This window comes from Ornithodoros turicata, unplaced genomic scaffold, assembly GCF_037126465.1.
Source record: "Ornithodoros turicata isolate Travis unplaced genomic scaffold, ASM3712646v1 ctg00000864.1, whole genome shotgun sequence".
Lineage (NCBI taxonomy): Eukaryota > Metazoa > Arthropoda > Arachnida > Ixodida > Argasidae > Ornithodoros > Ornithodoros turicata.
The window spans coordinates 247,326-273,705 of record NW_026999408.1 but is presented as its reverse complement, the minus strand read 5'-3'; the positions used below and the strand labels follow the sequence as shown (position 1 = coordinate 273,705).

Genomic DNA, 26,380 nt, shown 5'->3' with positions numbered 1-26,380 from the left:
ATTGAAATGCCATCCAAGCGTGTAGCTCGCAATTCCTATTTCCATTCCATCCTTTCTTCTTTGGGGATTGGTCAGACTATGTATTAAGACTCACCCTTGCAAACTGCAACCTATTTAATCTCCATATTGTGCCACTTTGTAACTTTTTTTGTTTTGTTTCGATTGATCAATCGCTAAAAGATAGGCTGAAGAAGAAGCAGATAGGCGCGAGTGCTAATTACCATTGTGTGATCTATCTCTTCTGATAACCGATTCACACATGTGATTCACATCTGCGTCAGTCGCTCTCTATACTGATGACAACCTGCGTACATCTAGTCACCCACTTTTCCCCTACACTAATTTTCTTTTTCTTTTTTTTTTAATCACATGCAGCACTTCATTTCCCGTTCCGACGAAGGCATGCCTGTTGCTGAAAAAAAAAAAACAAAAAAAACGTCACAGATATAATCTGTGTTTATCACAAAGGTGTCCCATACGCCGAAGTTTGCGTCAACCTTGCGTCGTTTAACGTCACAGAGTTAGCGTCAAGCGACGATAAGTGAAAACATCTAAATTCGATCTCAATCTCCTCATGCATCGATGTGCCAAAGTGTTCCATTGTGCGAACAAACTCAGATCTCTTCCGCCCATTCGCTCCGTACACCCTCTATCTGCTTGGGATCTAAGCCGTGCTAATTGGAAGGTGGTACCGAAGACGTATCAGAGTTGCGAAATTTCTCAATTAACGCTCGCGATTAACTGACGAAAGTACGGTTGCGCTTTCTGTTAACCGGTTTTCAGTGCAGTCTCAAAAAGAGTGAAAGATAAGATAAATATCGAGAGGAAAGCGGAATCCCGGGTTGGGGGTGTTGTGGACATGGCAGCAAGATTTGGTGGAGGATTCAAGGATACCTCAGCAGCTTCTTGGATGTAGTTGTAGTATAGAGTTAAACTGATAGCCCAGACCAAAAGCTAAGCAAACACTACCACAGGCTTTCTTATGATGCTCAGATTCACCGCGCAAAAATATATATATATATATATATATATATATATATATATATTTCAATTAAATTCGCAGTCAGTTATTTATAGTGGAATAGAATTTTGGGATCTATAGAATTTGGAATTTTAGTGGAATTTATAGAAATCACTTTACCTGTCGTGACGTCACTTTAAATAGCTTCCAATTTCTCTTTTTCCAAACACGAAAAAAAAAACGCCAAACAAGAAAAAAGGGGATTGAGGATTGCTTTGAGGAACGGTTCCTCAAAGCAGTCCTCAATCCCCTTTTTTCTCTTTTGTCTCAAAGACTGCAACGCTCTGTTGAACCAAGTTTGACATATGACATATCTACACGTAACTTGCAGTCAAATGAAATTGTAATGTTACAATCAGTTGGCAGCAGCAGACTGTCCCTTTAAGCGTCATAGAGAAAGACAAGCAGTGCGCCGATCACCAAAGTCGCCAGAAAACATGACAAGTTCTGCTTGCGAAGTCAAACGGGAAGGTCGTGAAATATTCCTTGTCTGCCCCATTGCTCTTCAATAAAACTTGTTTCACTTCGCATGTCTTTCACATACGAAACGCGATAGCCTGTAGAAATGGAATATGTGAAACCATTTAACCAACATCGTGTTATTTCTGTTCACCGCGCAGGAGTATGTAGCAACAGTACTGCACCCAGCGTGTCCTCCATCAACCGCATCCTGCGAAACCGCGCCGCCGAACGTGCAGCCGCCGAATTCGCTCGTGCTGCGGGCTACGCCGGCATCTACCACCCATACGCCTTTCCCTGGGGTGCCGGTGCCCCTCCTCCCCCGACGGTGACCCCGGGCACCCCTCACATCTGGTCCCCGTTTCTGGCCACAGCACCGGGACCTGCCGTCAACCCGGCGCTGGACCCGACGTTGGCAGCCCTCAGGGAGCCTCGACCAGCCAGCGAAGAACGTAAGTTAGACGGTTAGTATTCTCGAGCTCTGACAGGGCTCGAGCCCATACCTAACGATCACGTGCCCAGTCGTTGACTTGCAGCATGGTCTTGTAGCATGCAGGCGCTTTTAGGACAGCCACCTAGCTCCAAATACACAATAACCCAGTTAAACTTATCGTATGTCTTGTGTCGTGGATATACATATAGTAAGTCACTTAGCATCCCAACTGTAACAGAAAGCTGAGGGAGCGAAGTAGTTCTGCTTTGCGGAGTGACGAAGGCACTGCATGAGATGAGAACCAACAGAGGGGTGAACCCCACAAACTAGATTTTCGCTGGAAAGTCCAGCTATCCAGCAAAGGTAGATTAAAGTAAGAGACTCAGGTTGGGAACCGCCGATATTTCCAACAGAGACCGTTCTTCTCAACAGGGACTGTTCAGAGGAACTCTAGACGAATGTCTGCACAAGACGGCTTCTGAATACTACAATAGCAACCTACAATCAGTAGCAATCTACAGTCATATACAGAACGGTTTTAGATTTGGCCATGGACATCTGCCGCATCTAGCAACCTATATACCGGGTGTTTCAGTTAAATCCCCGGGCTAAATAATTCGCGAACGGGTGCACCAATCCACGAGCTTTCTTTTTTACAAGTATCTGTCCGATACCACCTACAAGCTGCACACCGTGTGGATTAGTGGGAGGCGCTCATTATTAAGATAAAAATGCAAATGAGTTAAGTAAAAAAGCGTAACTTCTAAAGCAGGGCGCTGTCGGTATTAAAATGGGTACTACCCCTTTGGGGACCTTCAGTGGACACCTTTTAGAGAAAAATCTGCCACCGAAGCGGGTCATTTGTTGCAGTAATTAATTAGTTTCGGTTTACGTATCTTTGTCGCGGCTTGTGGCTGCGAAGCGCAAAAGGACGCTCTTTCACTCCCTTATCCATCAATGAATTACGTACTTACACCAATGAATTACACCAATGAAATACGCCCTTTTGCGCTTCGCCACGACCAGCCGCAAAAAAAAATACGTAAACCGAAACCAATTAATTACTGCAACAAATGACCCGCTTAGGTGGCAGATTTTTCTCTAAAAGGTGTCCACTGAAGGTCCCAAAAGGGGTAGTACCCATTTTAATGCCGACAGCGCCCTGCTTTAGAAGTTACGCTTTTTTACGAAACTCATTTGCATTGTTATTTTAATAATGAGCGCCTCCCACTCATTCACACGGTATGCAGCTTGTACGTGGTATCGGACAGATACTTGTAAAAAAGAAAGCTCGTGGATTGGTGCACCCGTTCGCGAATTATTTAGCCCGGGGATTTAACTGAAACACCCTGTATACATTCTCAGGTCTCGGCAGGTGTCTCATGATGATCACTAGTATCCACATCGTGGTAACACCTGTTATACGATAACCTATATCCATACCAAGTCGCCGTGTAGCACGTTACGCGTGAACGCTTGCCATCTAAAACAACCAGACAACAGCATACGAGATTACAGCACCGCACACAGAGCAGGATGCGAATGCCGCTCATCTCAACGATCTGCATGCCATATTCATTATTACGTGTATTTCCCCAACGCCAAGCTAAGCCCGCGCAATACATGCAAAAACGGAAAGAACGCGCCTGCCTCGCGTAATCAATAAACTCCTTAGTTAATTCCACGCAGTTCCAATATTTCCTGTACGATACGATTTCACGGAATATCCTCCGTCATACGATGTCAACTGCGTCAGGTCCCACGAGGAAAGTCGCACTGTCATCCGTCTTGATGTACCAAGGTCATTCATTGTTTGACTACGGAGCGATAGATATACGATCATACGATCTCAGAATGTATGGGTGAGGGAAAGAGGCGGCAGAAAGACGAAAAGTTAAAATACACTGCTGTTCGCCCCCTCTATCCGTAGATGTCAGCACAAGGTGCTGGAAGTGCGACGCCACGGGGGTGGACGGGTAGTTCAAACTTCTCCTCTTGTGTATACCGAGCGTGACACCTTCCTCGGTACAGATGAGTCGCTGGGACGTCCACCAATTGATTCCGAGGCTGTGGGATCGAATTCGGCCAAGAACGCTAGCAACTTGGTTCCAGGGTAAACGTTGCTCGGACCACGACCTACTAGATTATAACGACCATGTCACAATCAGCAACCCCTATCAGGAGTCCGTTCGCACGATCCGCTAGGGGCGCTACTCATCGGCACGCCACGATTGGACGACGGAAATTTGAATTCTGAACGCGTAGAAGCGTATGTACGACTACCGTAGCAGACGACAGCGATAGCTCCTATGAAAACGCGTAGAATGATGATGATAATCAACCTCAGAATAAAACATCCGTGGAACGTCCACCGCTTGTACAGAAATACTAAGGTAAGCTGAAGTACAAAGTATTGTAGAAGTTGAGGAAGCAATAACTGGGACGATGAGAAGCGCCATCGCTAGCTTCCAAAAATGCGGCGCTGGGAAGGGGTGCCCACGACATGGTCGTTATAATCTAGTAGGTCGTGGCTCGGACACGTCGTTTTCCGCAAGTTTTGAAATTTCGACGTTTAAATATGGTGGCCCGAGATTTCGGCGCACATTAAGGAACCCTCGTCAAAGTTAATCCACAGACCAACCACTCTATGGTGCAGATCACGGTGGACCTTCAGCACTTTTTACGTGTCTTTACTAACAACGTATCTCCTTGCATCGCAGTTCTTCATAGAACGAACGATAGCAGAGAGGAGCATGGCAGCAGGTGTCATGCTGTCCCATAAGGGACGCTTCGTAAAAGCAGCATTGTAACGCTTATAGGAATTTCTCCACCTGCTTGCAGCAAATCCTCTACGCGCAATTATTTCCACATCGTGGTGCACCCACATGCGAGGAAACGCGAGATACGAACGTACTCAGACAACTGCCTTTTTGTACTTGAATACCATGCGAAGTAATGGACAGACACCAGCCATACCACAAACATGGCGCCACATGTGGACGTTTCTCGAAATCATAGGTCACGGTAAGCAACTCCCGCGGGATATCATTGTCATCATGTATTTCTCTCTCTCTCTCTCTCCCGCGGGATAGTACGGGTTGCCCTTTTACACGGAGATCTTTTCTCGTGCTGCTTCCTATGCTGTCCACACGCCCTGTTCATTGTGCACCGCTTTTACTTTGCAGTGGAACAGGACGCTGTGTACCCTGGTGATGAAGGAGAATCGGTCGGAGGAGACCGACCCAAGTTCCGTCGTAACCGCACCACCTTCAGTCCGGAACAGCTGGAAGTGCTGGAGGAAGAGTTCGAAAAGAGCCACTACCCCTGTGTCAGCACAAGAGAACGGCTGGCTTCAAAGACTAATTTGTCGGAAGCACGCGTGCAGGTACGGTTCACGTTTAGTCTTCGCATGCCCGGTGAGCTCGTGCATCGTGGTCAGAGGCGTCCGTACATTCATAGCGGTACTTGCCAAAGGTGCAAGAAAGATCGGCTTCCTTATGAAGTGACGCTATGGGAACATCTCGTTCAGCGCTGTTACAGCTTGTCAGTATGCACTAGCTTTGGAGGAGATAGCACAAAGAAGCTATGATGAGCGTGATGTTACTACTAACTATGCATGAGGGTCACACGAAACCACGTACACATAAAAAGTGCTGTACCCTGTGTTTATACGATGCCTCTGAACTTAAGTGATGCGAGAAGAGGTAGATCGCACTGCTTGTACATGCTTAATGGTGCTCATTAACCGAGCAGCAACTTTAAGAGTTGACAGAAACACGTGCTTTGCCCCGATGCCAATAACGACTTCGTGTCTTGCGCACGTTGCGTGGATGAAAAAAAAAACAGTTTAATTTAACGTGTAAGTAGTCCCTTCTGTTGAAGTAGTTTGCTCTTAACACTTGAAAGAGAACTACTGATTTCCAAGTGGGGAAATTCTATTATGCGCATCGAGCCCTGTTTCTCTCACTCTGTATGTAGGGTGTGTCATTTGGAAGTTCCCGGCCCCTTCATTAGTGAAACGATCCCTTTACATTAGCTGGATCTTCTCCCAAACACGATATCACGCTATAAAGAACCAACATCCGCCAATCAAAGACGTGAAAGGGGTTGTGACAGTCCCTGATGAAAAAAGAATTTGAGTCGTATTTTTAAACGGCCCCCGACTATAGGCCTTCCACTCGGGCTGCACCTGGTGGCCGATATTGTGCTTCAAAATTGGAACTTGACACAAAACGTGTCCTCCTTCAAACGTGTCCTCCGTGAAATCCTTCGTGCTCTCCTCGAGTAGTGCTCGGTTGCGCCGCCGTTTCCTTGAAGCCCAATGGCTCCTCAAGTGGAAGCTTCTTTCCTCCACTCGTTGGAGTAGATGCGGAGTGTCGAGTCCAGGATTGTTTAAGAATGGGGCAGTTATTTTTCTACGTGTCGTACTTGGCGAGATATAAACCCTCGAACATGCGTACGCGACAAGCTTTGATGTAAGAAGAGCGAGAGCTATGGCCACTCCCATTGGTAGCCGTAAGCACGTGATTTCATCGGGGCTCCCCCACTAGTGGGTGCTCCTGCAATGACGTCAGTGTCTGATGAGTTTTGGCGTTCGTGATGCCCATTTCCGGCGCTTCTACTACCCCTTTGCTGTACAACTTGTGCAGGTTCACATCGATACAAATTATAGTCTCTCACATTCATGGTGGAATAATTCGGGACGAAGTGTGGCACACACTTTAAACTTAAAAAGGAACATCAATGGTAAGGGGCCTGGAACCTTCTAGTGTTACATCTTGTATATTGGATGTCCCTCTTGCCAAGCAGTCTTATCTCGGACCGTTGGCTCGAGGGACACTGTACTGATGGCTGTGCTTCCGCAGAGTGGAGATCAACGCTTGGTTGTTTGACAACAGGTGTGGTTTTCCAACAGACGCGCCAAGTGGCGTCGCCATCAGCGCATGCACCTCCTCAAGCCCGATCCAACAGCGGCAAGTTGCTCGCCCCTGAGCAGTTCGCCCCCGTCTTCGCCAGAGCTTCCCCGCGCTAGCCCCTCGCCGCCGGCTTCAACACCAGTTCAGCCGCCAGCGATACGGATGGGAGGCGAAAACTCAGCCTTCTCACACTGCAGGCAGCAGACTGGTCACACTTCTTAGGACAACCGGGCACAACCCTGCAGAGGTATGCGCCGTCTAGCTGGAGCTAGGCACTCTCGTTTTTGGGACAGTCAGCTACGCAGTCTTCAGTGGTGCCATCCAGTGGATATTCGTCATGTGCTGGACAGCCACAAGCCACAGGGACGCCGTCTTTGACACACCTCTGCTTCCAGAAAGCCACAAGCTCACCATTTTAAAAAGCTTCGGGCACTAGTGCTGGGCAGAACTACAACCCAACAGAAGTTGTGAAGGCATCCCTTGTGGACGTTCGTTTTCAGCTAAACGGCGACAACAGCCAGTGACTCTATCTTCAGTGTACACTCGAAATGGCCGAAACTGCTAATGACGCTACGAATCTGTGGCGCCGTCTTTTGCACCTTTTGGATTTAAGGAACCACAACACGCAGTGACCCCACCTAATACTGACTCTGTCGTGGACACTCGCTAAATAACCGCAACGCCACAGAGCAGTGTCGTCATCTACAGACACAGACCAAAGAATCGAGTGTGATGTGCTGGTGCAAACGCTCGTGCGTGCTTTGGAACAGGACTAGACATTGTTGCTCCTCTATTTATTAATTACTCTTTTAAACCCGTTGTTGACACTGTTACCGGTGATCTACAATCCGCAATCTGCGTGGTATCCCTTCATCCCTCCACTGCACCGACGTATATTTCTCACCGAAGTGTCTTTATATGTGTGTGCGTGAGTATGTGTGACTATATGAGGCGTTCGTGTTCTTTTTTTTAATTCTTTACTATCACGCCTCATATGTGTAAATAGTAGGTATGTATTTCCTGCGGAAAACTTAGGCTGCAACTCAGAGTCAAGGAAAGGAACTTGAATGTTGATTAAAGTGCCACTCTGAACTGAAGTCTCTTATTCATTTGATTCCGTAAATGCTGTCAGTGAGCGCATTTCCACTAAATTTTTGAAGGAACTGTAGTTTCAGTTTCTGCAAGAGAAAATGACGTCATCATGCGCCGCGCGTTCGTCTCCTAGCAACGGCGCAAGCATTTCCCCGATCCGTGTCTCTGGCCTTGGAGGCAGAAATGTCATTACGTGGGAGACACAATTCACACGTCTTTTTTTTTTTTTTCTCATACTTCTCAAAATTTGCAACTAATTTGATGTTCCTTCCCCGCCACATAGGGAAATAATACCAAAATAAATTAATAAAATGTATATTAACTAAATCATAATATTATAATATAAAATACCGAAATTACCGAGAATCATAACGTGAGGCACGGAAATTGCAATCGCATAAATTAGACTTAGTACGGAGTGGTACTTTAAGCATAGTAAAACGAATGTCTTTCCCTTTAAAAAAAAACGTTCTGCGCTGTACACGTCACGAGTCTTTAAAAATACACCGTTTGTTTTTGTTTTTGTTTTTTCAAATTTTGCTCTTGCCACAATTTCTGAGGCTCTTAAAGACTGAGCTGTGTTCACTATCTCTATGTGAAAAGTGCGCAGCATTCACCGAAATTGAGATTTCACAAAGTTTACTATGGCTCTAAGCGGAGATTTGTTCTAAGCATGCAGGCCTGGGAAATTCCATGTCAGTATTGGTTCGCAATGAACTCGCAATCGTCATTATTTTAAGCACGGACTCATCTGGCTGTCCCTTTGACGCTGATTAGGACACGTGTTCTCTATGGGAATAACCCGTGAACACTTCCCAGAAATAGTACTAGAAAGTGTTCGCTTTAATTTCCCGCATTACTAATCATGTTACTCTTTGGCTCTCTTGGGAGCAGACACTCAATTTCACGGCTGTTATGTCATCTTGGTCCAAAAAAGAAGAAACAGGAAAGAACGGGATTCGGAGATCAAGCCATAGGCATTTAACTTTAAAAGGAGAAAACTTGCACGCAGAGTTAAGCTTTCATAAATTAACTGCGAAAAAAATAATAGCTTACTGTTTATTTAATATACTCCGTCCGGACTGCCACCTTCACTATATGGCGTTTCTCACAGTCCGTACGTACCGAACGTCTGTATAATCTGAACAGTGCATCGCCCACGGAACGCATCAATGCCTCGAAATACGAAGGAATTATTTAACGAGGAATAGCAAGCTGTCCTTTCTGGCTGACTTTTCCTGTCAAAATAAATAGAAATACTAAGGAGCTTTAGTAGATCAGAAGGTGTTCACGAACACGGCTCCGAGTTTCTTGATAAGCCAATCGCTTCGCAGCGGTTGAAAGCACGTTGCTGTCGAATGTTTTGACGACTTCCTCCGTTGTATTGTTTTGTACAGTGTTTCCGATCTACTAAAATGTCCTAATAACATCCTTCCGTCCTTAACAACCCGTTCCTCTACCTCTTTCCTGTTTGTTTGTTTTTCTCCTTTTTCTGGCTCTATTTTTCCCACCCGCAAACGCGTTTTGGAGTAGCCAGCCAGTCCTGACTGGGTCGGGACTAACATCTCCATATTTTTCTCTCATTTCCAATTCCAACAACCCGTTCTCATCACGACGGTATGCGTATACGTGACATGTATGTTGTACCGCAGTCGGTGCAGTGGCAAGCGCGGCGAAACTTGAAAGTGTCAGATGTGGAGTGCATATGATCTGTTTCAGATACTTCCACAACAGTTCCCTGTTTTATATTCCATTTTGTTCTCCACCTTGCGGCAGGAACTCGCATCGTTATATTTGCCAGTTAAGACGACGTGTGGAAATACTCCTCCAATGATCTCCGGTGACATGACTTGAGGCAATAAAGCTACACAGACAATCACTTTGTCTCCGTTTTTTGATATGTGCGTTCCTTCCCTCGCAGCATGAAGGAATGACAGAAGGTGCCCTACTCTTCCAAAAGGTCAAGGTAAGACTGGAATCCAGCCATGTGACGTCACTACTAATTTTTTTATAGGTGTTATACCCCTGTCATTCCACATGCGCGTACACGATGGGTATTCAAGATACACGGCTCTGATTCAATGGCAGTTGGTTTCAATGAGCGACGGGGGTATGTATAACCTTCCAACTGCCCGTAACTTATCAAAAAGGGTAGGGACTGCTTCTAGTCGTGTCAAAATGGCTCCCAGGTAGTGTGTCATCCCGACGCAACATACACAATAACCTTTACGACAATACGACAATAACCTTTCCAAGTAGAGTTTCGAAGGTGCCAGATACGTTCTGCAATGGTTTTCGCAAAAATCCTGTTAAAACCGTCTACATTACGTCTTTCCCTGTTTCGAGTTAACACTCGTTGGAATGTTAAGATTGTATTCTGTGCTTTGATAAGGCAGTGTGCGTCTGAAAACATCCATGCAGAAATACCTCTTCTGTGCTGGGGTTGTATTCATTCTTTCACGGCTGTGAAGGTTACATGAAAATCGTTTCGAATGTGTCTTATTGCGAACATCCTAGGCAATCCCGTGCTCCTCCTGTCTCCCCATCTCAAGGTTCTTAATATATGCACATATCTGCCTGCTGGCATAGAGGTTTGGAACCGCATATCAGCTCCAATGGAGACTCGCACTGAAGACGCGCCATAATCATCATGTCAGACCGCAAACGCTAGTTGACGCACACTTAGAAATGTGCTTCGGAACATAACCTCTCATATTAAAATTTCAAACTAGGCCGCGAGCATTGGCGAGATTATTGGGTTGGATGTGAGACCAGTGTTAGGAGAAGAGACAACAGACTGCGAATCAAGGACCATGCACTCACCGCTAGTAAAGCTCGTGATGCCTGTGCGTCTTCACCGAAGAGTCACCTCGTCCTCACACAAGTAAGTCACGGGGCACAAACAAAATTAACGTTATTGCAAACACGGACCACCACAAACACATTTTGACGCGCACCGACGAAACTACGCAATACATTTGATACCAGGGCAACGCCACGTATATTTCTTCGTTTTACTTCTTCCACCTACACTTGATAAGCAGCGTCTTATCTCGCTTGCCAAGACTGCAATGCGCTGTATCTGGCAAGGTTGCTGACTCACACACCCGACGCCCAGATTACCGGGAATTCGCACGAGGGTCATTCCATGCCACGTGATCCAAACAGGGCGCTCGTCTACCGTCAATATTTCTAAACAAAATAAAGCATTGTGCAAGTAGAGGGTGTACGTAATTTTGCAGGTCTCAGTTCAAAATATTTTTTCTTCAATGTTTTGGAGGGTCTAATAGGTGGCGTCAAGTGGGAAAAGTGTATACCTCGCTTTTTTTTTCTTTTTTTCTATCTATTGACGCGTGGCCGAACTGAAGCAAGAATCTTGCAGTACCTGATTCATGATAAGGGAATAGGCAACTTGCATCGAGTTCTGGGGAGTCAAATTCCCACACCTATAATAGAGACCTCCATATGTGGGCGAGAGAGAAGCTTAAAGGAGTACAGAGGGCCATCAAAAAAATTTCAGATTAAGACATCTGATGAAAGTGTGTGCGTCATTATACCGAATAGCGCGAAAGGTTTTGATGTTAATTTGTTTCCCAGAAAAAAACTCACATAAACATGGCTCCGCGCGTTCACCCTTAACTCGCCACTCCATCTATAACGAGGATGAGGAGGTATGATGCTACGTCACCGATGACGGTATAAGGAGAACTCGTTCTGGTTCGCCGGTCAGTGGGGGTCAGCGCCTTGATCTCCCGGAGAATTGGGGATAGAAGGAGCGGCCGAAGCATTACCGAGCAAGGAGAAAGGCTTTATCAGAACCCCGAACAGTCGAGTAGCAGACGACAGCGGCGCATGGTGCATCTTACTGGCCTACTTAACAGTTTTATAGGAAGAAAACTGGGTGTTAAAAATGACTTCTGTGCTACTTTAATGTTGAAGCATTATAAGAGGATGTAGCACTTGAAAGGAAGCGTCTGGCTGACAGACACCAGCACTGTGCAGGGCACAAGGAAATTAAATGATTTCAAAACGATTTCTGATACAACAATTGGGGCGAAGCGAACCTCGTTCTCTTCTAAGAAGAGCGTGTTTAAAATTTACATACAAGAGCGTCTTAACTCAATTCATCCTCAGCTGTCTCTCGTGTTCTTGTCACGTTGCGTTCTTTGAAGTAAAGCCCCCCCCCCCTCTTACCTGCCACGGGTAGACCCCCAGAAATCGTGCAAATCCGAGGAGAAATTCACATCTGTATGGATTATGAAGGGTCCAGCGTGACGGTCGCGAAAGTTCTTGTGGTTGCCGGCGTTTACCCAAACAGGATTCTTGAGTAGTTTTGAAATTATGAGCTCTTCGAGCTACTTCCAATCTCGTGACTAGCCTCACCGGGTCATGACACACCATATGTAATCGCATTATTAAAAGTTCAAATATTCCACATTTTCATGTCTCGTATCGCTGTATGAGCGACTATGTGTGTGTGGGCTAGGCGCCTACAAGATACTCACAAAAAGCATTTACATACAAACCACTTCCTACATCCGCGTACATTTGAAACAGAAGATCGGATGCGTAGCACTTTTCTTGCGTTCGTGCAATCTCGAAGAATATTTTAAGATAGAATATTAAATACTCTTAAAAGTAACTCGTTACTTTCAAGATACTTTGACGTCAGAGTTGGAATTCGCTATCAAAGAAATACGAGGAGCGTGAAGTTGAAAATTGCATTACCAAAACGCTTTATTAGCTCGCAGGAACGACTGCTTCTAAAAATTACTATCCGATATCCTGTCGCGGTTCTTTTTTTTTTTTAACACATTACCCCCAATACTGAACAGGCGCTCTACAGATGGGAACGGATGCTCTACAGAAGCGACAGAATTTTCTGCCGTTTTTCTCTTTATATCGTTGCTTTAAGGCGGACTCAATTCTTAAGAAAATCTACGGGGAATTTTTGTTCGTAGGGTTCTCGTGCACCCCACTAAATTTCTACACGAAACAGGTACAGGCGTGTTCCCCTCGAGTTTATATAGGGAATGACATAATTTTTAAAGGCCTGCCGCGATCCACCGATTTTTGGCGAATTAAAGCTTGTCCAATTTTCAATACATGGGAGTCAATGGGAGATGCAACAAAATCACTTCTGTCGGCACGCCCGCTCGCGATATTTGGTTCAAAATGATTTCATTACCTAAAGTAACATTCGGGGAATTGATTGCACTCAACAAATTCAACAAGCTTACTGCAGTTTTCGAGATCCCTGCGAATGTAAATGATGGCTTTGTCGTTGGCTATCATGTTCTACACGCTGGCTCCGACTACATTACTTCCCTAAAGCGCGGGAGGAAAGCAAAGCGAATAAAACAGTTTTGTGACGGTGCAGCCAACTCTCTCCGCAAGCGAACGTTAACTAGACCGCATGAGTCCGCCTTAAGCTCACAAAGAGTTATTAATATTTTACGTACCCTCTCTCGCTACGGCTTTCGCCACGGGTCTTCTATCCTGCCTGAGAGGGGTCTCAATGGTTTACCTGCATACCCCCTTTCAGGACAACACATCGCCTCATGCATGCTCCCAAACCCGAGACGCTACCCCTTCCCAAGGGAACCGTAGCCTGAAGCCCCTCGAACACCTAGCGAGACAAAAATAGAACGTTTCGCTCGACCTCCATGTCACGCACAGAGAAGTGTCATTGAAAATGAGTACAAGTTATTGAAAAAGGTATTAAGACTGAAGCCATTAAGTCCGTAATGGGTTCAGTCTTAATTAATGCTCAATCAGCAGGTGCGTGGCGGAAAGCGGGTTTTCGTATGAACCCCCCCCCCCCCCCTCTCCCATGGAGGTGTGGCTACGCCACTGGAAGGAATACTGTTCTGGTGATGGAGCGGACAGAATCTTCCAGAGGCGCAGGGCGACGGCTGGTGTCACCAACTAACTCTGACGTTGCCCTCTTTCGCACTCGAGTGTCCGACAACACGCCTGCCGCTCGTGTGGCACTCGGGTGCAGGTACACGACTTCCAACTTGGGATTCAGGGAGACCTCTACCCGAGAAACGTCATCATGACGTTGGTAGACAGACTGGAACCGAAGCAGATCGGAAGGGGAAAGCTCGGTTCCACGACTGGACACTTGTTCGCTGCCTCCTATTGAAAGAAAAGTAGGACCGAAGGTCGCGCCCCTTTCAAGGATCATCGTAATCCTCTCAAGACCGCGGTTTTCGGGCGCGACCTTGTTCGCCCCATAGCTTCGAGCATAGTTCTGCTCTACCAAACCGGTGGCGCTGTCGAACACTATGACGTCATTTGTTTACAAACAGAGAGGTCTATTGCATATTCGACCTCGCCTGGTAGCAGAAAGGTAGGTGGAAGTCATCTGTCACGCGCTATGTTTGTCTGTGTCGGACATCTTGATGGCTAGCATGTTAGCACCATAGACTGTCGTAGTATCGACAGCTAAGCGTTTGCTCACACGCAGCGCGCGCACGCGTTTGCTGCGTTTCGTATTCGAAATTCACGAGTATACCCTGGCGAGAAGAATAGTGCTCGAGACTGCAATGTTTGCCTCTTGGTAATTCGAATAACGCTGTTGACTTTGTTAGTATAGTTAGTTTTAGAAACCCCAATCATGCAACAACAGTCGAGGAATTCGATTCCATAGAGCACAAAAGCGTGCACGCGATGCAGAGAGGAGGAAAGGAACGACTAATGCAGTCACGCATAACTCTTGAGGCTAAGACGAACGTTGAGTAGCCACGTTTAGAATGATCGAAATTCACGCAATCAAGTCGGCAGCTATATACAGCCAGATATCACGATTGAATAGCGTGGAAACACATCTTTAAAACGCATTAAGAGACTCCGCCGGGTTTTTTTTTTTTTTTTCTTTTTTGTGCCTTATTGCGAAACAAATAACGTGTTCTTCCACAAGAACGATCCTGGCTGACCTGTAGAGCGCACGCAAGGTCTTTGATGTGTGCACTCTCTGGAAATCTCTCAACTCCTTCGGAAAGCCCGAGTGGGGCCGACGTCACTCTATGACGTAGAGAGTCCCCCGCAAGTAGGCCGCGCCGTGCCCGTAGCCGACGAATTTTCAGTGAGAAGTGAGACGTCGCAGCTACTAAGCTACGATGTAGAGGACGATGGTCTTCCTCTACATGAGTCCCAACCGATGATGATGGTATGCCACGGAGAGGCGATGACGGTGGCCTATCTCCATGGCCGCGCCGGTGGAACTCATGTAGAGGAAGACCATCGTCCTCTACATTTGGTGACCCGGACGTGATGTTCTTCGTCTGGGTCACCAAATGTAGAGGGCGATGGTCTTCCTGGGGATGGGCACGCGGGGCCGGGCCTCCAAGTTGGAGCCGCATTGCTCGCGGCTGCTTTCTCAGGGCACTTCTGCGCAGTCAACTGCGCTGTGGTAAGACACCGCCGTTCAGCGAAAATACTGTGCTCCTTATAGTCCGCTTGAGAATGAAGCTAGGTGTACATTATTAAAGTGGTCCTCCCGGGTTAAAGGGTAAGACCCTTATAAGGTATATTTTTACATGAGTTGCATGTTCACCTCCAGAAACTTTGATTACTGCAGGTAACATCTTGTATTGAGATTTTTTTTTTTTTTTTACTTAGCCACGAATATATTTACAAGTAGCACCACTACACCTGACACAAAGCACATTCCAAACCAAATATGTATATATCTGGTTCAAATCATCTGAATCAGATATAAAGACTGGCCATTGCCTAAGTAACTGAATGCAGTAAGGTGAAGCTGTTTTTCACAGCAGCATATTTCGAGTAATTCTGCACTGTGTGTAGCACGCGTCACATTACTACGTTTTGATTGTTTGTGTTTTCATTTTATCTATTTATTTTTATACAGAATGTCCTGGACATACCAATCCTTCAAACTTTACCTTGCCTTCCTCCGTGGCAAGGGGCGAGCGTAACAGCCATGCTGTAGCCCCTATAGGCTGATGAAGGTACACAGCTGCAACTGACTGTCAAACTCCAAAATATTTGACAAACTAGAAAATTTTTGGAACCTCAAGGGACCTGGAAAATCTGTTCCATTTATCAGGAGTTCCATTTACTGGGTTGTGTGCGAGATGTTAAATGGCATAATTTCCAGGCGTGCAGAAGCTGCAAGCACTCTTTATGCACAGTACTGCATCAAAGGCTAGGAATACACACACAATTTTTAACTTTATTCCAGTCCTCATTGAGATGTTCCACCTCCACACAAACAATTGGCCCATTCATGGGATGTTCAGACTTTGTGCACGCTTTATCCACAGTAGCAAGCATTTTTCAAGCACTCTGTAGTCACCGAGTCCAGGCAGTCAGTTGAGGACGACGAGGAGGACCAGGAGCCGAGCGGGGAACTCGCGTGCAGAGCGGAGCAACGTCAGTCTGGAGCTCGGAGCTGGTGCGAGCGGATGTTCTCTGATGATAAAGCGTTCTTGTTATTGCAGATTGGGTCCCTGAATCTTGACTGGCTCCTTGAATCTTGACTGGTGCGGTCAACAGGATGGGTGGATCGGAATCCACAAGAAGGAGGAATTCATAACGGAAGGACAGGAACGCACTTCGACAGGATCCATTGACATCCATCCAGGATCCATCGACAGGATACATCATCCCGTGACTGATCGCATCAGAGAACATCCGCTTGCAGCAGCTCCGAGCTCCAGACTGAGTAGCTCCGCTCTGCACGCGAGTTCCCCGCTCGGCTCATCGTCCTCCTCGTCGTCCTCAACTCCGTCTTCTTTGCGGTCTAAATCTTGAAGCCCTAAAGGCGTCGCGCAGCTTGTACTTTTCGCTAATAGCGAATTCGGGTGGTCATTTCGTAGCAAAACGGCCGAGCGCTCGGAAATTGCTAGGTCGGGGACCGAGCTGGATCACGTGACCGTTGCCACCCGAACATGATTGCTAGGAATCTAGCGGTTTTAGGTACTTGGATCACGCTAGGGGCGTCGCGGTCGCAAGTCTTCGAGTTCTGTCGTCTGCTAAACCACGTGATTTCAACATGCGGGCCAATGAGGGCACTCGCCACCGTTGCAGTGCGGATGTGACGACACCGCGGATACAGTTGAGCAATCTGCTGCTCGACCGTTTTGAGACCGGGCAAAAAAAGTGCTAGCTAGCAAATTCCGAGCGCTCGGAAAGCGCCACGCGAACATGCGAGATTTGCTTCATTTTGACCAAGCGAACATGACTGCTCGAAATCTGGCAAAAAAAGTTGCTCCGAAATGACCACCCGAATTCGCCATAAGAGTTCTTCTTAGTGGACTTTTCGGCATCCCTTACTTCATCCAAATCGGCATTTTAGCGTAGCAACCACTCTCAAAATTGTTGATAACTTCGACCTCGCTTTGAAGATGATGAAGTATGATGTGTGCACTTCTGCGATGCCGTACCGGAAGCGAAGAGTTCACGTTGCGATGCGCGTAGCGATGATGCTCTGAAATGTTTAGCCAGTCCCGTTTTCTATTCCATTTACCCAGTGGTGTAAAAATTTTGGTTCCGTTTAACGAGAAAATTTTTGCATTGCATAAACACGAATCCAAACAACCTTGTGCTGCTGTTCCATTTAAGCGATTTCTGTTTAGCGAGATTCCACATAGTGTGTTAGATTAGGCTAGTGCACAAACAATTAAAGACATTGAAAGTCATGATGATGATGATGGTGTACGGCTTTGCTGTGACAAAATATGTGAAAGATCGAAACAGATCCTCTCCCATCCTCACCACTTCGTAAGACATGAGAAGGCCATGTACAGCTGAAGGAAGGGAGACATGGCTCCAACAGCAATTTCAGCTAAGGTACCAGAGTGCTGAGGGCACAGAGATTATAAAATCAAGAGTGTGTGTCAAGTGCTGTAAATAGCATCAAAAGAGAGAGGTATGTGACAGCGTAACAGGTTTCACTAAAGTGCACGTGTTCATCACTTCCTTGCATTTGGATGTTGCCATATGCCTCTTTTTGTGCACGTCATGGCTGCCCATTGAAGAAATACGACGTTTAATTTTCTAATATTTTATTACGTACCTATCATTTTCTGCCTTTTCCACACCTACAAAACATGGGGTCATGTCATATTTAAGCCCTTGGCTCACCTGGACAATAATCACGGTAGAAAGAAAGAAAAAAAAGGAAAGAAAACTTGTTCTTATCGCTATCGCTAGCGATTCTGGGTTGTTCGTCTAAAACACAAGAATATTTTCATCTCGACCGTGGCAAAACAATGTACAGTGCCAATTTTCCCTGGAAATTCTTCGAACCCCCCGGGGATGGGCCATGCCCTGGACCCCTCCTCACGTCTTGATAACACAGTCCAAGCACTTCTTTATATGGTTACTACAGGCCTTGGGTCCCACGGGGCGCCATCCCAGATTGTAATGGTACGAAGTAAGGCAGTATCACTTACATTTGCCCAGAAGTTCATGTAGCATCTAAATGCAAGGTTATGCAAGTCATAGCCTGATATAACAGCTCACCTTTCATTTCACCAGTCACAACTTAGAAGATATGTGCTTCTAATCATATCTCTATAGCCGCAGCAAAGGGAACTGCACCAACGTGTTGGACAAATGTGACTTCCAGAATGTCACGGTGACAAGCGCTTGAGAGGTTTCTTCCCAACGATCAAAATGTCCAAACACTCACAAAATGTGACTGAACACGTACATGGAATAAGGTAATGTGGAATAACATTCCAGTGAGTTTCATGAAAAAGAGGGACACAAAACAGCAGTGATGGCCACTAACTACTTCTACAGTAGTTTAACTATAACTACTAACTACTTCGCGATGGAGTAGTTTAACTAGTAGTTCAACTACTTTTGAGGGGAGGTTGTTAAGACTACTTCTTTTACTACTGCAATGTACGGTATTTTAACTACATCTATAACTACTTAACATTGTCCATCAACAGCAATCCCATTCTATAGTGTTCTTGGGCACCTAAATATGAATCACAAGCAGTGATAAAAGTGAAGATTTAGTACACATGCACGGCACAATTGCTCTGCACCTCCATTCTCATCAGACAAGTAGCTCAAGGTAAAAGTCGGAAACACAATCCTGCCGTGAAGCTTGCGGCAAAATCGGAAGTGGTTGGCACCCGCAGTAACCTAACTACTGTAGTTAACTACTCGAAATAGTAGTTTAACTAGTAGTTGCACACTACATTTCTGCAAGTAGTTGATAACTACTTTTTAACTACAATCAGGTAGTTTAACTACATGTAGTTAACTACTGGCCATCACTACAAAACAGACCATGTATATATATATCAGTCTCATCCTACAGACTGCAATGCGTCTGTTTCACCTGAAACTCGAGGAACTGTAACCTTATTCGCACCTACCCCACCCTGTTTGCATTCCACGAACCTGTACGTTCAACGCCATGGAAGATGTATATCTACAAAGCTGAACCGCGGGTTTATCTGCAAACTTAAATATTCTCAAGACACAGTTTCCATCTCTCGCTCCTCGACGGCAGGGCCATCATCGCGCACGACACCTTCGGTGAGCTCGAGGCTCTCGTAACGGACCGTCTGCAATGTGAACACGTTGTCCTTTCCACGGCAGTACGTGAAACGTTTGTGTCCGGACGGCCACTGGAAATGGTGCTGGGAGACTAGGTGGCGAGACAGCGTGTGGCCCTTGGAGTACTGTTTCGAGCAAAGGTGACACGCGTAAACACTGCGCTCCGCATCCACCGTGTGCACCGAACGCAAGTGCTTGCGTAGTTCGGAAGCGTTGCTGGCGACGTACTGACAGCTCTGCAATAAAGAAAGAAATATTCCCAGAAACTCTCTAAGGCCAGTGCGGTCCTCCGGAAAGGTTGTCCTGCAGTCCGTGTCGCAGAGGAGCGCAACGAACGGTCTCTCTGTTTTAATTTTGGCACCGCCGTTCTGCAGGACAACTTTACAGTGTCCTGCATCATATCTAAGGCCCTCTGTTTTCTGCTGCGGCAAATTCAAAATTCCGCGGCAGTGACTCGTAAATTCCGCGATTTTCCACGGCGAGCAGTCGACGGACTCCCGTGAAATGGGAGACACTTTATTTTCTTGGATAATGTGGGAACAAAAATATATGTTATAAAATTACAGATTCAAAGCACTGTTGTGGCTCAGCATTACATACATGATATCTTGCGTTCTCATCTGATGCGGTCTGTCGCCTGAAATCATTTTATACCTGCTGAGAGAACCTTCAGCAATGTACAGAGTTCATCGGAAATTTATAGGAAGGAGTTTATAATATATGCCCTGGGGAAGTTACATTTTTAGTACACCCCTTTTTGTTCTTGGACTGTAGCCATTATTTAAAGGTCTTAACTTCTTGAAGGCAACCTCCCAGATATCAAATCAAAATCCGCCACTGCTACCGTTAAACTGCACAAGGGAGGGACGCCGCCCCTTCCTCAGGTGAAGTATACACAATAAACTTGGGCTAATGTTATCCAAAGCTAAACTACAATCTGTCTGTGTTGTCCTGCGGCATAAACAATTTCGTAAAGCAGGCTTCAATTTTGTAGGGGCGGCTTCACCTCATGCAGGGAAGCATCAGGTGAAGCCCACTTTCGGGAGGCGTCGTTCGTATTCGGCGAATAGTCAAATTATCCGGAAACCAGAATATTGGGTATTTCAATTCGCGAATCGGATACTTCGAGTGATTGATATTCGATTCGAATTTGAGAACCCTAATTTCTACACACCCTTAAAAATAAAGAATTCCGTGAAACTCTGTGCCAAACGAAGGATTCCGCGATTAATTCCGAACACCGCGACATCTCGCGGAATCACGCAATCGCGGAAAACGAAGGGCCTTAATCATATCATACTTTATTGCATCTTAATTTGATAATCCTTACGTATCACATAGGGAAATTATGTTTAAGAAGAATAGAACAGGAGTAAGGCCCCGGGTTTTCCGCGATTTCCGCGGTTTTCCGCGACAGAATTTCACGGAATCCTTTTTTTTTTTTTTTTTGTCGGGGGGGGGGGGGGTGAATTCGAATCAAATATCAATCATTCGAAGTGTTTAATTCGCGAATCGAATACCCCATATTCGGATTTCCGAATATCCGACTATTCGCAGAATATGAACGACACCTCCAGAAGGTGGGCTTCACCTGACGCTTCCCTGCATGAGGTGAAGCATGCTTTACGAACTGCCCATGTTGCGGGACCAACATTGTGCATACTCCTCCTGAGGAAGGGGCGGCGTCCCTCCCGTGTGCAGTTTAGCGGTGGCAGTTGGGGATTTTGATTTGATGTTTGGGAGTTTGCCTTTAAAGGCTCTTAAATAATGCCTACAGCCCGGAAACAAAAAGGGTGTCCTAAAGATGTGACTTCAACAAGGCGTGTATTGTAAGCTCCTTCCTATAATCTTCATATAAAGTTCCTATAAATTCTGTAGATGCCGAAAGATCTTTCAGCAAGTATAAAATGATTGCAGGCGACAGACGGCATTCTTTGTCAGAGCAGAACACAAAATACCATGTATGTAATGCTGAGTCACAAGAGTTCCTCGAATCTATAATTTTATCTGTTATCAAATACTTTTTGTTTCCACATTATTCGAGAAAATAAGTGCTTCTCATTTCAAGCATCCGTTGATTGCATGCCTCAGAAAATCGCAGTATTTACAAGTCAGTGCCGCAGAATTTTGAATTTGCCGCAGCTGAAAACCAGGGCCTTACAATGTCGCAGAGCAGCGCAACAGTCTCTCGGTTTTAATTTTGACAACGCCGTTCTGCAAGACAACTTTACAGTGTCCTGCATCATATCATACTTTATAGCATCTTAATTTTATCATATCATGTTATATATATCATATAAATATATCATAAATTATCATTATCATCATAAATCATCATATCATATAAATTTATCATAAATTATCATTATCATAAATCATCATATCATATAAATTTATCATATTAATTTATAATCCTTACGTACCACATAGAGAAATTACGTTTAAGGAGAAAACAACATGAGTAATAAAATAGGATACAGAAGACACAAGATTTAGTTCGTAGTGTCACTCTAATCTGAGCTGATGCCAACAACGACAACAATTTTATTTAAATGATGATGAGTGGGGATGAGCTGAAGTCTGAAGCTTTGTTTGGCTACTGAACTGGGCTATCGTATCAAACTCACCTGGCACTGTTTGACCTCCTCCGAGTGGTGCAATTCGTGATGCTTGCGGAAGTCGCCCACCAGTTTGGTTGAATAGTCACACAGTTGGCAGACAAAGGGTCGCAGCTGAGTGTGGCGGCACTGAATGTGGTACTGCGCCATTGAAGGTTTCATTGTTTATCTACGGGGTTAGTCTAGCAAACGTCACACATTTCGATCTCGTCGTAAAAATGGAAGACGGGTTTTATCCGACACCAAACTTTGCCGACCGGTAGCCATTTGTGTGAAGTTTTGTCGGAAATTTTTGTGAGCATTATGGTCCCGTAAAAGAAAAATTAAAAATCGAGCAAAAATATCACTCTATGCATTTTTCTATGGCCTATCTCACTCAGAAGTCGCCATTTTCTGCACCGTGTGTGCTTCATTTTCATTTCGCCACACACAGGTGGCACCAGCATACAGAACAAGACTGGAACAAGATGACTGGTGCATAACATCAGAATCGGCATGTCACATCATTGCAGGCATCATTGTAGGCTACCTGTGTGAATGTGAGGCAGACACAAGAAAAAAATGGCGGTGTTTGTGTGGGATAGGCCATTGAAAATGCATGGGGCGAGATTTTGCTTTAAGTTTTCTTTCTGCATGACCATAGCGCTTACAAAAAAATTCGAATGAAACTTCAGATAAATGGCTATCAGTCTGCAAAGTCTGGGCCAACTTTCCTTTCCAAGGAAGAATAGAGAATAGAGAAGGAAGACGTATAGAGGCCAAACTTCAGATAAATGGCTATCAGTCTGCAAAGTTTGGACCAAACCTAGTCTTATGTTTTTACAATGCGATCGAAATGTGTAACGTTTGCTGGAATAACCCTGTAGTGTACACGCATGGTAGGCAAATGTACGTGCTCCCATCGAGAAATTAAAAAATCTGCAGTGTTCACACACACACACACATGACAAATCGTTTTCAAAGCATGCTGGTTACCTTGAGAGCTGAAGGGGAAGGACATGTCATGTCGCACTTGGGGCACTTGTAGTGGTTGATGTGATGGCGCATGTGGTCGCGTAGAAGACGCTCCGAGCTGAATCCTCTTCTGCAGTAACTGCAGCTAAGCTCGGCTGCTGGAGGAAGCTGATGGGGGAAAGGATAACGATGTTAAATTCTTCCGCTCACATAGAAAGGCGCAACTAAGTGTTATCCCCTTGTTGCCAGAAAATTAACACCTACTAAATAGACATTCCTCAAAAGGGTGGCTAACATTGTGTCAAATGATTTTGGTTTGAAAGGCACTTCATATACGTGTGCACACATTGAGTAAAACATGCATTTGCCGAGAAAAAGCACTGTATTGAAATAATTTCATAGTTGAAGAAACATGACGTTGGGCACTTGACGTTGGGCACAATGACCGACACCATAACTTTCATACATGTATATTGTTGTAATTTTTTTTTTACCAGTGTTAACAGACTTGCATTTTCTTCATATAGTGAAGTTGAGCATACCCTCAAAACAGAAGTTGAAAGAAAATGCGTTAAAATAATAGTATTAAATGAGTAAGAAACTCGACATATGACTCTTACAGTTGCTCTGGTTCATCTCAAGGATTTCACATCAGCCTCTGTTCTGAAGGTATATGTTCTTGCATCCCGGTACCATGGTGTCAGGCTTGTTCTCCCGACTGGAAACTTGTGGGATGCAAGGAAACTTCTCCAGCTCTTCAAGCATACTACTTACGACCACTCGCATAACTTGCAATAAGGGGTGGGCCTTTTATAAGTGCGCCAATTGACACAACACAAACGACGGGACGAGCCGGCATACCTGACGGGAAAGATGGTCTCCCAACTTCGTTCGTGACACAAAGAGCCCCCCACATGTGGGACATGCCACCCTTTTTTCCTGCGTGTGCGAGCGCAAGTGCTCGCGCAACTTGGGGGCACCGCGCAGCTCCACGTCACATCCTTTCCACTTGCATTGTATGCCCTGCATCAAACAAAAGGGGAATGTGCTCACCCTCAGACAAAGTACAAAAGGGATAACACACATCATATATAGGTGATGTCACGTTAGCTCAGACTCGACGAAATAACGTTAAGGTTTTCACCCTACCTTCGTTTCAGCGTGGATCGAGACGTGAACATAATAACATTCGGGGTTATGAAATTCAGTATCGTCGTCACAGCCTTCCCACTGGCAGATAAATTTCTCGGGCAAGTCAGGGACGACGTTTCGTGTTTGCTTGTCAAGGAGACAGGATTTTGCGCCTGTCTTCTGAATCCAGTTCCTTCCGTTGCACTTTAGTTTGCAATGAAACGCATGGAAGAGAACGTGTTGCTTCAGTTGAGCTCCTACTGATGCGCAGCAGTCTCGCCATAAACACCTGTCTGTGTATTGCACTACCTTCAGGTGTTCATTCACATGCATATAGTACTCGGAGCCGTCGTTGGAGACATGCTCACAATTGTCCCACTCGCATTGCAATGAAACTTCGTCGTTGCTCACACAAACATCTTTGGAATATGCCATGCCCCTTTTTCGGCAACGCACATTGCTTAACAATTCTCCATCGCTTATTTCTCTAACTGTACTCCACTACATATGAAAGACACAAAACTCCGTACCACAGCAAATGACATAAGGAAACGCGTTGGCTTGGATTGGATTTTATATGACACGGATCCTTAGCCGAAGACATCGTAACCGAAACCATACGAACAAACGGCATTGCGTTTGGCCTACGGTTTGGCAAACGTCGAAAATTGAACCTCTGTATGCAGTAAGGGGATAAGTCGAAAAATCCCAAACCGAGAAAACGGGCCTGATCTGATTGCCCGTCCCATTCACACACAGGCATTTCCCGTTTCTTACTCTCCTGTAAAGGGCCAATAAAGTGCAATGCCGTCCTAAATTTCCTTTAGCAGGTACATACTGCTATGTAGATGTCATTGCAGCAAAAACCCATGTATACGTTGCCCCATGTAGACGTAAAATATGGTAAACGTACAGTAAAAGACAGCGAATATCGAAACTAATGCGGCTCTGACATCACAGGCCTCGTCGCCGCCCCTGCCGTCAGTGAGGCAGCGCACGAGAAGTCACGTGTTTGCGGCACCCAATGGAGCTCCGGCTACGGCTCCGCAACTCTGTGACGTCTGCACTTTGCTCGAGAGTGTGTTCCAGGGCCTGCATCTCGCTATAAGTACGACACGTAGAAGAATGGTTCGTTTTTCCTCCGTATTCTGGCGTGCGGTACAATGCGTCCATAGTGAAATGAACCACATCTATGGAAGTGTCCCGACACCTTCAACGTTAGCCAATGTTGCTCCGTGCAGTACAGGAACACCAGGAGCGGCAACAAAAGGAACTTTCAGCGGTGTACTAGAAAACCTTTAGTACGCTGAAGACGATTTAGTCCGAAAAAAAGTTCAAAAATACGATAAGTAAACCATAGCTCTCCGAGAATTGCTGTTGCCACTCTGGCACTGGACTGAAGCAAAGCTTTCAATTAAGTTCCTTTGTCGAATTTTCTAGTTTTGTAGTGTACCCACCTGGTAGCGCCAATTTCATTGTCATGTAGTGTTGTTGTAAATTAGGCAACTATTAAACTGCCACTATTCATTTTCATGTTCAGAGCTATCAACCACAGGAACTATCACAGCCAGAACAGCAATGCCAGTGTGATTTATCACCAACAGTGTAAGGTGCAGGATCAAAATCGTAGTGCTATTCTTGCATTGCAGATGCAAGTGCACTGTAACAACAGGAACACTAAAAGTGCTTCTGTAGTGCAGGCCTTCTGCTACTTTGTGCAAAGGTGTATGCACAGATAGGTTGGAAATTTGTCATTGATAGCAACGTGGTGAACTTCGTGGCGAGTTTTCAAAATGATACTGCACGGAAGCGTTGCCATTAGGCCATCTGGACACATTTTGATTCAACATGAAATAAATGTCACATCTCGTTACTTCATAATGCATCTAAAGTACAAGATTTCTACGAAATGCATTCCTTGGCTAACAGTGTTGCCACAGCATAACACCAAATACACACATTAAAACAAGATTTTCCAGCAGTGAGAGGTACAACATGCTGCCATGTCATCTATTAACGACTAATACTGCACTCACCTGCCACAGACAGCCGAGGAAGCGACAGTCCTGTACGATGCCTGCATTTTTAAAAAAATTATCCCGTGCAGGGGGTGCAGCACTGCAGGAACTCTGCCGGGTACTGTAGATGAGTAGAACGTTCGTGAAAGAGACTAATACAAAACTTGAGTCTTTCAATCTAAACT

The 26,380-nt window shown here is 45.4% G+C and overlaps 2 protein-coding genes across 5 annotated transcripts in view; one reads left to right on the top strand and one right to left on the bottom strand.

Moving 5' to 3' along the window:
• The window catches only part of LOC135375477 (paired box protein Pax-6-like), a 107,844-nt gene extending 98,050 nt beyond the window's left edge, over window positions 1-9,794 (top strand). For 2 of the 4 annotated variants that reach the window (XM_064608176.1, XM_064608174.1), the window contains exons 5-7: window positions 1,642-1,944; window positions 5,099-5,298; window positions 6,812-9,794. In XM_064608176.1, coding sequence (XP_064464246.1) covers window positions 1,642-1,944; window positions 5,099-5,298; window positions 6,812-7,051 — 743 coding nt within the window. In that variant the 3' untranslated portion in view covers window positions 7,052-9,794. The remainder of the gene's footprint in view (window positions 1-1,641; window positions 1,945-5,098; window positions 5,299-6,811) is intronic. The other 2 variants (XM_064608175.1, XM_064608177.1) reach the window with 2 other exon arrangements.
• An 8,153-nt stretch (window positions 9,795-17,947) lies between these two features.
• On the bottom strand, window positions 17,948-24,715 carry LOC135375467 (histone H4 transcription factor-like). Its single transcript, XM_064608159.1, has 5 exons — window positions 24,196-24,715; window positions 23,908-24,069; window positions 23,068-23,214; window positions 22,102-22,233; window positions 17,948-19,710 (listed from the first exon to the last, which is right to left on the bottom strand). Exons 1-5 carry the CDS (start codon window positions 24,610-24,612, stop codon window positions 19,390-19,392), a joined length of 1,179 nt encoding a protein of 392 aa, XP_064464229.1. The 5' UTR covers window positions 24,613-24,715; the 3' UTR covers window positions 17,948-19,389.
• Window positions 24,716-26,380: the final 1,665 nt, after the last annotated feature.

Excerpts from the sequence above, each read along its gene's own strand:
- LOC135375467 (XM_064608159.1), bottom strand. The coding sequence starts at position 24,612 with ATGGCATATTCCAAAGATGTTTGTGTGAGCAACGACGAAGTTTCATTG. Across the intron at positions 24,070-24,195 it reads CGATCCACGCTGAAACGAAG|GGCATACAATGCAAGTGGAA; the intron begins GTAGGGTGAAAA and ends TGTTTGATGCAG. Across the intron at positions 19,711-22,101 it reads AGGAGGTCAAACAGTGCCAG|AGCTGTCAGTACGTCGCCAG; the intron begins GTGAGTTTGATA and ends TCTTTATTGCAG.